The following is a 14,857-nucleotide window of genomic DNA, read 5'->3' as shown; positions in this document are numbered from 1 at the left end:
GCCCCGCCCCGCAGGTGGGGCTTTACTTTCTGCCCCCCTCCATGTGATGCAGCAGCTCAGCAGTGGCTGTGGTCTGCACACCAGTCAGTGACTCTAAACATGGAGTGTTATCACTGCTAGAAGCAGGCAGTTTGCTGCTAGCTTCAGACAAGGCAGTTAGTTAGAGCTTTAGCTGAAAAGTTCAAATCACTGAACAGAGCCAGCCCTGTTCTACTCCAAACCAGGACAAACATGAGCACACTTCAGGCTGAGAGTATTTAGGTATTCAGAGGTTGCTTTTTTTTTTATCTGTGTGATGCTTAGTCCAGTGATAACCTCAGTGCTACCTTGATGCAAATAAATGGTGACAATAGTGAGAGGTTTAGTTTAAGATTACACTGTGTTACCTCTACTATGTGCTAGTAACTTAATCCAGTATGGATTTATGCAGTTTTTAACTACTGAAAGATGATTTGTGTCATAAGACAGTTTTGTCTCAAATTATAGAAAGATACTGTGAAAGCTGTTCACACACTCAGAGCAACCTTTGGATTGTCTCGACCTAATTCTGAGGATAAAACAAATTGCAAGAGTAAAGTTTTGATGTGGAGAAGTTAGGGATAGGGGTTTCAGAGCTTCTATTATTTTCCAAGGAATTTTAGTGGAAGCACCGCTGGAAACAAAGTTACTTGGTTACTAAAAGTCTTCAACTATTATACTATTTTCCTGAGAAGGTTCTACAAATAGAAGTACTTTGAAAACAAAAAGTTGTGTGGGGGGCAGGGGACCCAACAAAATCCCCAACTCATTTTCCAGCCTTTTGATATTTAAGAAACAGATGTCACTCCCTGACCTAATTTATAGTCCCAGACCCCTGTTAATTTAAGAAATGTATTTGTGAGTGTGACTCAGCATAGTAAAGGCCTTCCAAGTGTGACAGTTCAGGACAGCTCATCAGGTGCCAAAAACTAATGCAGAATAAGAAATGTTTGTCTGCTTTATTTTAGGAACTGACATCTCCTCGCCTCATAAAAAGCCACCTACCGTATCGTTTTTTGCCTTCAGACCTCCATAATGGTAATTCAAAGGTAAAAAGGAAATGAAATATCTTAAGGGAGAGGGGGTTGGGAAAAAGCTTTCAATATGATGATTCTTTTTTTCACCCCCTCTTCCCCCTAGGTCATATACATGGCTCGAAACCCCAAAGACCTGGTGGTGTCTTATTACCAGTTCCACCGCTCTCTAAGGACCATGAGCTACAGAGGAACGTTCCAGGAGTTCTGCAGAAGGTTTATGAATGACAAGTGTAAGGAGCTGTTCTCTCTGCACACGCTGTTACACATGTATTTTCATCTGTGCACTCCTTCTGCAAGTACAGAAATGAACTGGATAAAGGTGCATTTGTTTTGCATATACAGCAAGGAGGTTGCTACAGACAGTGCTACGTGGACTGACATTTGTCCACACAAACTATGGCCATGCCTTGTAAATGTTGCCTTACAATGTTTGACCCCGTGGGCTCAGCAATGTTCCACTTAGCTCAGGCAAAACTCTGGTCTACTCTCCTAAAATTCAGTTTGCAAGGTACCAGGTACCTGGTAAAAAGTGGTGAATACTCCTAGCATAATCTGATTTCAGTTGTTAGCTGCTTCTCATGGGTCAGAGGGCTTTCTGCCCCTTAAGGTTGTTGGTGTTTTTTTTTTCCTGGTAATTCCTTTAATATTTTTGTTTCATCCAGAAACTCAAGGTTTGTCCCATGTAAGATACCAGTTAACACACAGAAATCTAGCTTGCATGAGCTTGTTCTGGAGTACATCAGTAAGCTGAAGTGAGCCCCTCCAAGAAAGCACTTGCAGATGCTTTGTGCTCTGCTCTGGGAGCAGGATCTCCTCAGCCTACCAGTGGAGGTTATTTAACTGCTTGCTATAGTGGTTTAACTCCTGCATTGATTATCTAAAGTACTTTGAGGTAATTTATCAGCAGTAACAAATATGCAGAATGCATTTCTCTTTGGGTTGTCCTGGTAATACTGGCAGCTGGTAGTAAATAGCAGTGCCTGAACCTCTGCTAGACACATGTAAATTGACTGAAATCAGTACAAATGTGGACTTCATCAGTGGGAAGTTTTGCAGGGAGGGCTAAGGCTCCCAGTAACCACTGCCTTAGCACAAGCCTTCCCAGCATAGCACCTCAGCTTCTCCTCAAGTCCTGAACCCCACCCATCAGATACAGGGAGCTGAAAGGAAGCTGCTGGCAGCATGCAGGAGGTTGGGGGTACAAGCTTTCCATCCTTGGCAGCCCTGTGATATGTTTGAAGTACCCCAGCACATCACACCACATCTCATCACAAAGCTTTTGGGAACACTCAGCACCTCATGGGCATCTGGCTGGAATCTGGATTTATTGTCTTAATTGAGATAACAGATAATGAGATAACTGAAGCTGTGTTCTGAACTTGTGTGGAAGTGTTCAGAAAATAACAGTAGATGTGAATAAGTCTTAGATTTTAGTGGGGAGGCAAAAGATGTGATGATAAGTAGAATATTCTGTCAGTACATCCTACTTTTCTTGGGAGTGACCATGAATAATTTTTATAGGTCTGTTTCCTCAATACTTTTTTTATTTAGGAAAAGACAATGATTGTTAGCAATTCTCTGTCTGTAATAGAAGATGCTGTGTGGAACTTTCCACAAGTAGCTGTATCTATCTTCCAAGTAAAGGAAGCTGCAGTGTGATATGTTAATTACAGGAATTCACACAGGTTAGAGCCACTGGAAGTTTGCCTTCTGCAGAGCTATCTGTGTAATTTGTATTTTGGCTCAATTTTTGTTCAATAGTCTGGTGTTATTAATTTGGGCTCCAAGAGGTCTGCCATGATATATGGTGGCATTTTCGGTTGAACATTTTATCCTTATCTTAAGATAGTTATTTTGAATATTCCAAGACTTCTTTATTAAGTTCCTTGCTGTCCAGGGCAATGGGTCAAAACCAGACACTGTTCTCTTGGGGCTATGAATCACTCCACTTTATTTTTCTCATTTTGTTTGTGTTTTGTTTGGTTGTTTGTTTGGTTTTCCTTTTTTGGAGAGGACTTAACAAAAGTGTTCATCCTCCTCATGCCAATCATAATGTCTTTGTAGTAGGATATGGCTCGTGGTTTGAACATGTGCAAGAGTTTTGGGAACATCACATGGATGCCAATGTCCTTTTTCTCAAGTATGAAGATATGCATAAGGTAGGTTAGATGTAGCAAAAAGGTATTTTAATTACATTTAGCATCGTAGTGCTTGAAATACATAAAGTACAAAATGTGCTTCTTATGGCTGTATTTGGGCTCCCTAATGTCTGATCCTATTTTTAAAGCACTGGCATTCAGTACCTCCTGTGGACTTTCACAATTTAAGACTGGGGAGTCTGCCTGCATCCATAGGAACTAAACTACTTGCAGAGAAGGCAGAGATGCAGAACTGTTCAGTGCTTGCTGCACTTAGCTCTGGGCATTCATTTAAAAGAAATGTCTTGCTGTGTGTGCTCTGTCTATGAGGGGGAAGTGTATTATCAGTATTTTGTCCTATACATTTGGCATTTATTGTAATTATTTGGTTGTTCTTGCTGTCTTCTGTGAAACAGTTGAAAACAATTAGGGCTGATCATGTAGCACAAAGTATACATAATTATTGGGTCCTTACAGTATCCTGGCTAATCAATCCACTTTATTCTTAATCAGAAATTTAGTGGAAATACTACATAGAACACTGGATTCCATTGCCTGTTACAATAATATGTTTTTGAGAATTAACCAAAATACTCAAAATGTTCATTTGACTAGAAAATTAATGCAAACATAGGAAAAACCCAGCTCCTATCTCAACCTACAAAAAGGCAGAATCAGGGTGGAACTCAATAAAGCTGGGATAAATGATTTCATCTTTACTGAGCCTTCTGGTGGAGTGGGATGCTAAAAGGCATTGTAATATAATCAGAATAATTAAAGTTTAGTAGAAGTTATTTCAGACCTGTGGTTTTGAATACTGATATATTCCTAGCTGTTCTCACTGGTGGTAGCTGCTGAGAGCTGGTGGTGTCACAGTATCTTCTGCTTCCTGATAAATGTTTGCTGTTTTGTTGTAGCAACTCCAGAAGTCTATACTCACACTGAGGAACCCTGGAGTACTGGATATATAATTTAATGACAGCTTTTGCTCAGAGGCCACCTCACTAGATCCTTTCCATCTACATGAATGCAGCCCCAGATGCTAACAATGAAGGAAGGGCTGTTGTAACATTTGTGGTCATTTATTCTATCAAGATCAAAATCAAAATAACTTTTGAGTTCTTTCAAAATACACTGGTATTTCAAAGTGATCAGTGAAAGGTGTGATGTTGTCTGGAGTGGGAAGCATCATGCTTTGCACTTACATGATTATGTTCTCTGATGACCTCTCTTACCCTAGTTGCTTGGAATGTGTTTATTTTCAGCAAAGTGGAAGGTGGCTAAATGTTAAGACAGTGATGTTTCTGCTTCTGCTTTTGTATTTCATGCTCATCAGGATATAACTGTTTGAAAAATTTAAACTGATTTTAAAAGGGCATTTAAAATAAACTTTTTAAAATACTCTCTTCCAGGACCTAGCAACAATGGTTGAGCAGCTGGTGAGGTTTTTGGGAGTTTCTTACGACAAAGCACAGTTGGAATCCATGGTGGAACACTGCCATCAACTCATTGATCAGTGCTGTAATGCAGAAGCACTTCCTGTTGGCAGGGGTATGTTTAAAACCCACAGTAGAACTCCTATTGTGGAAACTGCAAGAAGCAACTGAAAACTTAGTAACCTCCAGGATGTGTTAAGATGCTGGCAAAATACTACTGTGTAAATGATGGGAGGGAACTGACTGCAGGTGTAATTTGGGGGTTTGTTTTGAAATAGTTAGATAGAAATGACTAAAAAGGGTGGAAATGTTCCAGATCAATGGTGTAACAGTGTACATTCAACACCATGCAAACTATTCTGTTAGTCTTTGGCTTACTTCAACAGACTGAGCTGTTCATGCTAAGATTGCACTGCTCCTTCTGACATTAGGCATGCCAAAGCCCACACAATTTCATACAGTTTATCCTGGCCTAAGCCCTTGTCTTTAAGTGCATCAGATTTTTTAGAGTAGCAGATAATTCTCATTTAAAGGTATCAAATAACAAGGAGCTGTAGTTTTCCTTATGAGCTTTTTATTTTCATTGTCTACCTCAGCTGTTTAAAATGTGTTGAATTTCTAGACATTTATTCGGTTGAGGTCTTTGTCTAGAAACCTGAAGTGCCCTTTAAACAAAAAGATGCCTGCTGATACATCTGTCCCCTGATAACGTCAAGAAATCCAAGTCCTTTCTAGTCTTCCTTCTGATAAGCATAAAAGAGTGATCATGGTAGTCTCAGTTATTTTCTGTAGGCTGCTTTACAGTCCTTAACAGGTATTTTTAAAAACAAGGGCATAAGATCAGGATGAAGAGTTTCTGTGTTGGCCTCACAAATGCCTTATCCAGTCATAAAATCACTTTGCGCACTGATTGAATCCAGTTTCTAACTGGAGCCTTCTCCCTCCCTCATCCTTTTTTGCCCATCCATAGCCATGTTAGCACTTTTTGCTGCAGCATCATACATGAAGCATGTGTCATCTATCTCAACCACAAAGACCTCTCAGAGGAGCTGATTTGCAGGTTCTTGTCCCTTACCCAGGGAGCATGATCTAAATACTTTATTCTTATGTTTCTGTGTAGGAGCCCTTTGCATACTACCTCCTTCAGCCAATCCTCTTGTTACCTGCAGATTTTATCAGCTGTATTTTTTATTATTATTTTCAAATCTCTGATAAAAATACTGAATAGCCTCAGTCCTTCTTGACTACTAATCATGAGTTAGTCAGCTGTTCATTAAATTATCATGCATTTTGTTGACATAATTCTATTAAAAAAACCCCAGAATCACATGCTTTAGAAAAGTCTGTTGTATCTTTGCATTCACCTTTAAGAAGTCAAACTAATCTTAGCAACATTCAGTCACATTTGTTTGAGAGCAAGTTTGCTTTCCCATTAAATTCTGGGATTCTACACTACCTTTGCATCTTTTTTGGCAGAGCCTTCTGTCAGTTTTCCATTACTCATCTCAACTCTTGTCAGAGTAACCAACCCAGGGTAACGTGTCCTTTTGGTATGTTGGCACAAACATTCTTGCTTTTATCTGTGACTTTGCCCAACTTGTGTGGAAAAGCTCTTGGTATGTTCTGTAGGCACACAGACTTGCTCTCTTGGTACTTATTTTTTACAGTAGGACCTGGAAACCAGATTCCTGTGGGCAGTTCTCTGTCATAGCTGTGACATGGCATCTCTTCTTGCCCCAGTTCACTTAGGGTAATGATGAGTTCTTGAAACAAATGTCTCAAGTTTGCTGGCTTGGGGTAAAATGCCAGTGAAGACAAAGGAGTTTGTAGTTTCACTGGAAGACCTAATCCCTATAGCTTCTGGTAGAGTCTCCACTGGATGGTGTATTTCCCTGCTCTTAGTTACATTACTTTCAACTCCCATCCTACTTTTCCCTTACTAATTCAGTCTGAAAATTCATCATGTGATACAACATCATCTCATGTAAAAACAACAGACCATCTCATTTGCAGTAGGATTTTACAGCATGTTGCCTGATTACCAACCTACTTCTCTGCTATGAAGAAAAGATCACAAAATAATGAATCTGGTAAGACATTGGGAGGGCCTTGCATAAAGTGTTCTATGTCCATGCAAGATTTTTACTGATAATGAGAGCTGTGATCTCCTCTGTTGACTTGTATGTGACACAAAAACTGAGGTTTATTCCTAACCCACATAATCAGGAGACCTGTGGAGCAGCAGCACTGCTACATGCTGTGCACAGCCCAAATTCCCTCTCCTTGTCCAGTGAAAGCCAGGAAGACAGTTGTGAAGGAAAGATGAGGTTGTAAGACAAAGCAAGAGACCAGAGCAGACCTTCCACAGCCAGGTCAGTGGCTGTCTCTGCTGGCCAGGTCATCTCCATGCAGATGAACAGGGTGATGCCCATTTTTGCTGTGTTAGTGTTCATGGTCCTGTACTCAAGTCTGCTATCCCCCAGTCAAGCCTCTTCTTTATTTATACTGTCTCTAAACCTTTCAAGGAGAAGCCTCTGTTTTTGTAATAGAGAAAGGAGCTACAGCAGTTAATGTAATATTTTGTAATTTGTTCACTCTGTGCTTTTTATTAAAAATGTCCTTATTTTGAATTTCTTTTGTTTGCTGTCTCTGGCTTTTACAGTATTTTGTTACTTCAGAATGCAGCTTCATTAGCAGTGCTTTGTTCTTTCTCTGTTTGTTTTTGTGACAAAGAATGGTGGCAATAACATGACAGCTGATTGTAATTTGTTTCAAATATTTAATTTGTCATTAGTTACATTTACTTTATTATTTTGCTTTATTTTAGTTCTTCATTTTTTTTCTTTTAGCACATTGATCTTTACTCTGAAGATAACCCTGAGCTGCTGTGAAAGCAGAACAATGATTAGATATGTTACTTATATTTGACTCTTATCACAACATAATTTACACAGTTGCATGATTCAAATCAAACCAGGTGGGTGACTTTTTGACAAGCTATCAATTCATATGGTAAAAAAAAAAGCTGTTACAAATAATCCACTGTGTATGTCCTTTAAAAAACTTGTCATTTGTCTCTGTGTGTTGTTAGGGAGATTCAGAAATAAAAGGCTTATCTCTCCCCAGCAGAGGAAGAAAATGTTTTATTATCATTATTGAAAGGGAAAAACAAGCTTTTATATTTCATGCTGTACTTTATGCAATTACAGTTGCCAGAGCAAAATCAAAATCAGTAGTAGATGTTTGTGATTGTGTTTTCTTAATTTATTTTTTTTTTTATACAGGACAAATTTGGTGAAAACAATAAATGATGCATTTTCAGTCAGTTTTGGGTTCTTTTGATCTTGAGAAAATAAGCCAAAGCACTGTCATACCTTTAGGAGTTAGAGGAAAATCCCAATTTCATAAAATGGCCCTTGCCACACATACTAAACTATCATGTTAACGTGTAATTTGTAGATGTTTTAGACAGCTTTGTCTTTGGACTCAGTGGCAGAGTTGCTGCCTAAAAGCAATGGCAATTAAATCAAATGGGTATTCTTCTTATGCAACCAGTGCATAATTAGCTCCCTGCGTGTAGTTTTGTTCTTGCTGTTATGGTTAAACTCTGGTAGCACTGTCCCACTTGTCCTTTCATTTATTCCAGTTGAACAAGCCTGGATTTTGTCTTTATTTCTATCCAATACATGAGAAGAGAATGTTGCCTCTCAGCCTGGTTACTCTCTGAGGCTTAAGTACCAATAAGTAAACCTGGCTGACTTTGAGTTAAATTTTGGACTACAGTGAAGCTGTGGTTAAAGGGGCTACAGCCTTTGACTGGTGGGGTTAGCAGTGTGTGTTCAGCAGTGCCATCAGGTTGTGTTAGTTGTTGGGTTTAGTAGTTTTTCCCATACAGGGAAAAAGTGTTCAGTGTTTATATTGCTTCCACCAAAAGCTTCCTCTTCCTTCTATACAAAATTAAAATTTAAATGGTGCAAACTGGGCACGTGGCTCTTGTTCACTTCCATAGATATAATCTAGGCACTCATTTAACAAATAGTTTTCTGCCTATTACTAAATGTAAATGAATTTGTTGAACTTGTTTTAAAGCATAAAATAATAGTTATTAGTTATGATAATATTACATTTCAATAATAGGAATTAATCAGTTTAATACTCTGCATTCCAGCTACCCTTTGGATAGTTCTCTAGCCAGTGTGTGCTGAAGGCACAGTTTTTTTAACTGTATTATTGTTAGCTGTTGGAATTACTAAACAGCCATATTTTGCATTTAAACCACAAATCCACTTTTAAATTAATACCAGGACCAAAATCTCTATTAATTTCTGATTAAGGCTACCAGGACCAAAATCTCTATTAATTTCTGATTAAGGCTAGAGCAAAATCTCACAAAAATCAGAATTCTTGCTGTGTGGCACTTGTCTGGTGCAGGTGACAAGGTGTATGCTGCTTATTTTCAGGCTTTGCAAGGCTTGTAGCAGGGGAATTGTATAAGATAAGGGACAGCCTTAGGTTTCATTAAGTGTTCAATGAAAACTGATCAGCCTTTCACAGATGACATTTGGTGCCCTGTACAATTCAGCTGTAGAGATGTGGTGTGTCCTGTTCTGCCCATGCTCTGATTTGTGTTTCTCCTCTGTGTTCCAGGACGAGTTGGGCTGTGGAAAGACATCTTCACTGTTTCCATGAATGAAAAATTTGATTTAGTTTATAAACAGAAGATGGGAAAATGCGACCTCACATTTGATTTTTATTTATAAAAAAAAAATGCATGCATATGATATCCAAATATAGCTAGAAGTGCTTTATGCATCATTTATTACCTGCTGGACAAACTACTGTAGCTATTATGTGTAACAAGGTTTAAAGAAAGAAAAACAATCTAAGTAAACCATATGGGATAAAATTATCTTTGATCCTAAGCAGCTGTTTATCTTCTAGTATTTTAGTCCTTTGTCCCCATGCAAGAACCTCCCAGACAATACTAGAATATTCAGCTGTGATGGAATGTATTATATACATGTAAGGTATGTATCATATATGCAACTAGAATGTACACCTTTTTGGCCCCACATTGATTATTTAATGTGTTTTATAAAAGCTTTTCACTAGAACCTAAATAAACGTCCATAAACCAAATAAAAACAAATATTTCAGAGGGAAACAAGTAACAGGCCAAAACTGTATGCTAGAATGATCTCAGGGGTTAATCGTCGCATTTATTTTTATAGCAGGTTTATCAAGAATAAATAAATCCCATTCCAAAATAGTTCCTGATCAAAGTGGGGTTCACATTAGGTTCTGCACACCCTTGATCTGTATGATGTGAGTAGGTTCTGTGCACTGGCATCCTCTGCAAGGCAGGCCTTGTTAGGAAATCCAGCTGTGATTGGCACTCTCATCCCAAAACCCTCTGGTACTTTCAGGGGTGCCAGCCCACGGCTGTTTCCTGAGGGGTGAAGTTCAGCTCCACGCTGAAGGTCAGCAAACAAAAGCTTCCTAAGCCCCTGACTCTAATTCTAACCCCTGCTCAAGGTGGGGCTTAAAAACAAGGCATCTGCTGCAGAGTCTTTCTTGAGGAATCAGTCTCTGGCCCCTATCACTTTGCTCTGTAGATGTGAATTTCACTCATTAGATACAGTAAGAGAAGGTGAGGTGCTGCTTATCCTCTAGTTCCAGTAAAAATGAAGGGCACTTAGCACTGTTTGTGTTCTGCTGGGCTCCACCAGAGCTGAGTGGAAGAAGTCCATACATGCCAGGCTGAGCAGGCAGAGGAAACAGCAGCGCTGAAGGAAGGGAGTTTAAACATATGCCACCAGGTGGGAGTATTGCACAAATATTTATGCAGAATATGGTTTCAGTACTTGTTAGCCATGACTGGTCTGGATTATAATCAGGAGTCAAGTTTATTTCTGGTTGTTGTGTTGTTAGTTTGTTTGGTTTAGTTTTGTTTTTTTTTTCTTTACAACAGGTATACAAACCACCTGAAGCAGGCTACTATTACCATAAAACTACAGAATTATTTTATTGTTCTGTTGAGAAATGATGTCAATGCTTTTTAGGTTCTTGGCTCCAGGTGGTCCATTTTTTGCTAGTCAAATATTCAGGCTCACCAAAAGCCTTGAGGAAGGACTAGCAGATTTTGAGTGTTTCAGTTCTGTTGGGAAACTGTCAGTTCTGCAACTGGCAAGTGGTGTAGCATGATGTGGCTTGACAGCACTTTTCCTTGTATATTTGTGAGTGAAAATGCTTTCAGTGAAATTTTATTTCTATTTTTATATTTTTAGTACTGTATGAATATTAAGCACTATACATTATACTTCTGTGCTTGCTTGCTTATTGAATAAAAGATGTGTTCCCTGCATGGTGGTTTGCTCATTTGCTAGACCTCCTACTCTGGCCAGGTAGTCTTTGTACAAGTCACAGATCCTCTCCTTTATCCCCACCTCCTAATTTAAGGCAGAAGAACCACAGAGGGATGACATCAGCTCAGATGACCAGTGAGCTGCCTCTGACAGCTGCCTGGGTGGGAGTACAGCTGAAAGCACAGGACTCTGTGAGCAATCTGTGTTTAATAGCCCTCCACAGGGTTTTCTTCCTGTCCTACTGGTATTGACAGCAACTCATGGCAGTGAGTTCTTCATCTAAATAGATACTGTGTGAAAAACTATTCCTTTGCTTAAAGACTGCCTCCAGCTTCTATAGTTGTTGTTCCTTTGTTCTTACATTATGACAGATAATACACAGTCACTGTTCACACAAGATTTCACATCTTTTATCTTGCACTTCTCAGACAGCTCCATACTGAGGAGTCCTACCAGTCTTTGTCATGCAGGAGACCAAAGCCCACAAACTACAACAAGCTGCAAAAAAGGAAAATTCCTTCTTACTGCAGAGGAAGACAAAATCTCCCCACAGTTCCTGCAGATTAAAGTCAGAAGAAAATGTCATTAGCACTAAAAATCTACTTAAGTCACTTAATCCTGAGGATGCAAGAGCAATATATCCTTACTGGCTTCCTCAAGGGCTTCTCACACTTCTGTAGACACCAGGGAATCCTCCTGTTCCTTTGCTACAGCAGGTGACCAGCTCCCAAAGCCAAAAATGTTCTAGGGCCACATTTTTAGCAGCCAGGTGTATACACAGGCCATTGCCAAACAGCCTGTGCAGAGGGATGCCAATGACCAGGCTGGAGGGGGAACAGGGAGTTTGGCCAAAAAACCCATTTCCTTATTGTAGCAAGTCATAGCCTCTGCATGGATTGTGCACCTGCTGCTACATTGGTGCTCCTTGTTCTAGACAACAAAGTTGCTCTGTGCTAGGAATCTGCTTTCTAGGACCAAAAAGACTCTCCTCACCTAGAGCTATTTTTGCTACCCCTTGACTGTCACCTTATGTGCTACTGTGTGAAATTCATCCAAGAGTCAAAAGTCTGGTCAAAACCCATTCCCAGGTGAAATTCTATCTTTGGATCTCTGGTACCTGAAAGTATTTGGTTCTTTCTATTAAAATCCATAGGTAGCAAGCCCTTTCTTAGTTTGATAACTACCACTATCAGGACTTCGCTAAATGTCACTGTGACTATACAGACACAGACACCCCTTGGCCACGTGCTCCAGACTGTCTCTGGAGAGAATGCATTGTTGATACAAATGCAGTACAAATGAAGAACAAAAACTACCAGGAAACAAGAGAAGGAACTTTTTTTCTTCTCAGCGTGCCCATTTGGTAAGCTGCTTCTGCTGAGGTAGCTGCCACAGAGCAGGCTAGTGAGGCTTAACCATTGTTATGCAGCTGGGAGCCTGTTCAGTGACACAAACCTGCCAGACATGAGGATTTGGATGGCTTCATCGTGCTGATATTTCAAATCACCAACAGGCATCCTCCTCTCCTGTAAAGCACCGAGTACCCTCAATGTTAGTTCAAACCAGCCATCCTTTAGTTCAAACTGCTGGCCATGTACCTTCATGGAAATGCCAACTGTACACCTTCACTAGATCAATCCATCACATCAAGCAGCACTGGAAAGGCCTTGGCTATAAGGCCCCTAGAAAGCCCCAGGGCTGTGGTGAGCTCTGTTTCTGTGGCTCCCAGCTCTCCACCCCTGCAGCCTCAGTTGGGAGCCTCAAATGCCAGCAGCATTCATTGGCTTGCCTCAGTCAGAGCCCTCCAAAGCATTAATGTGGAGGAGCTGAAGCTAATCTAGATAAATTTTTGCATGGTTTTGTGTACAAAGGTTGAAGTGTTCATCGCTGTGCAGTTGGGCAGTAAAGAGGAAAAACAAGAAAGCTAATGAGTAACCATTAAAGATTCTCTGCACTTTTGTATACATGTCACAACGTGGCACCAGTAGTCCTGGCAATAATTATAAAGATTTATAGGCACCACCACTATTAGAAGCCATTCAGTCTTGCCTGGGCTATAAATAATGCCACTTAGCAGCTACCAGCAAAGGTTTAGCAGGAGGATTAAGGAGCAGCATTTGCCTCTTTAGTTAAAACAGATTCAACTGAATAAATGATATTAACAAAACAAAACAATCCTACACCCAGTGACCACACCCATGGGAAGGACACTACAGAAATGATGATAAATAGTCTCACTATATAATCCATCTGAGTTCTTTACCACAGGATCTGCAGACTGGTGTCCTCTAGTGTGTGAGTCAAAAAACATGCAGATGAGTATTTTCTGCTACCTGTCATGGTGTACATCACACAGATAGGAATAATGGCAGCCAGTAATCAGCTTCTTTTTGGCAATGGAAAGAGAGTCTGCCAAAATCAGCACCTTCATTTAAAAGTAAAACTTGCTCATACTGAGGTTGAGACCTCAAGTGGCCACGTCATCCTCCAGTAAAAACTGCTGCTGGATCTCCAGGGAGTGGCATGAAGTCAACAACGCTGATGCCACTCTGGCCAGGTCTCTCTGCATATAAATCACCCCTTTAAAAGGTGGGAGAGCAACAGCAAATCCTGCAGTCAGACTGGAACTGTGCTTCTTTCTGCCTCTTAGGCTTGAATCACACATACCTACGTGTAACATCCAGTGTCCTGAAAGCATCTGAGCTGTGTGGTCTTTAAAAATGATTGTGAGAAAAGGTTACAAAAATGCAGGGCAATTTTCTGCACTTTAGGACGCCAAGATGTGGCAATCACTATTAGCAGCATAGGACTCCTCACCTTAAATTTGTTTTAGAAACAGTGAAGCCATTTACACCCACTGAATAAAGAAAGGAGGAGCATTTGCATGCCCAGCTAGTGCAGGAGCCTACATGAAGCTCTTTTGGGAAGCTGTTCCGTGCAGTATCATTTTTCTGGATTTTGCCACTTCGTCAGTGGGTAACATTGTAAAGCCACGCAACAACTCTTGCTGGAGTTCTCACTGTGCACAGATGACAAGCCCTGGCAGTGCACGCTAGATTAGTTTTAGAAGCTACCACCTCCAGCTGTCCACTCTGCCCCTCTGCCAGAAATGGCCATCGTGGAAGAGAGACAGCAGAAGCAAATGTGTGCTGGCTCCTCGGCTGCTCTAATTTACAGGCTGACGTATTAATTTGAACTGCTATGGTTGGTGGTTTCAGATAATAGACTGATTTATGAACAGCAGCTGCAAGGAGCCAAAGTTATGTCTTCCAGTGCTGCCCTGGCTTGGAGGTGATCTCCTGAGTCCTTGTCAGAGCTCTTCTGGTAGAGCTCTGCAGTCAGCTGAAGGCAGCCGTTACTTGGGCACACTCCATTCCACATATGGACCCAGTTTCACCTAGGAAAGATGGTCTCTAAACCCTAGGTGGAATCACGTCCTTCAGCAAGAAGAGGAGACAGATCCACATTGACACATGGAGTGAATTGACTGAAACCTACTTTTGGAAGGAATATTGTTTTGTAGGAGGGAGTGCTGCACAAGACATGCTGTGTGACAGCATGCAAGATGCAGAAAGAATGGGAACGTAATGGCAGCTGTCTGCTCAGACTGATTCCAATCACAATCACTAATATGCTGACTTGCTTGATATGTGTGGTACGAAGGATATTCAAAGTAGCTGCCACCTAGACGTTAAATCCACTGTCACCATCTCTGTCACATACTCAGCTTTTGCCAGCACTGAACATAAGATGACAATTTAATCCTCGCTCGCAGATAACAGGAGCACAGCTGGTGTAACAGTGTGCTAAGGCTTCAGCCCTCGCAGGCCTTACAGCTGCTTTCTCACAGCTTTGGAAAAGAG

The 14,857-nt window shown here is 40.6% G+C and overlaps 1 protein-coding gene across 1 annotated transcript in view; it reads left to right on the top strand.

The window, feature by feature from the left end:
* SULT4A1 (sulfotransferase family 4A, member 1) overlaps positions 1-9,768 on the top strand; it is a 14,909-nt gene extending 5,141 nt beyond the window's left edge. The window contains exons 3-7 of the mRNA XM_008941637.1: positions 987-1,067; positions 1,159-1,285; positions 3,120-3,214; positions 4,606-4,744; positions 9,277-9,768. Coding sequence (XP_008939885.1) covers positions 987-1,067; positions 1,159-1,285; positions 3,120-3,214; positions 4,606-4,744; positions 9,277-9,389 — 555 coding nt within the window. The 3' untranslated portion in view covers positions 9,390-9,768. The remainder of the gene's footprint in view (positions 1-986; positions 1,068-1,158; positions 1,286-3,119; positions 3,215-4,605; positions 4,745-9,276) is intronic.
* The last annotated feature ends 5,089 nt before the right edge of the window (positions 9,769-14,857 follow it).

This window comes from Merops nubicus, unplaced genomic scaffold (genome assembly GCF_000691845.1).
Source record: "Merops nubicus isolate BGI_N331 unplaced genomic scaffold, ASM69184v1 scaffold2506, whole genome shotgun sequence".
Taxonomy (NCBI): Eukaryota; Metazoa; Chordata; class Aves; order Coraciiformes; family Meropidae; genus Merops; species Merops nubicus.
This window is presented reverse-complemented; position numbering and strand designations above follow the sequence as displayed.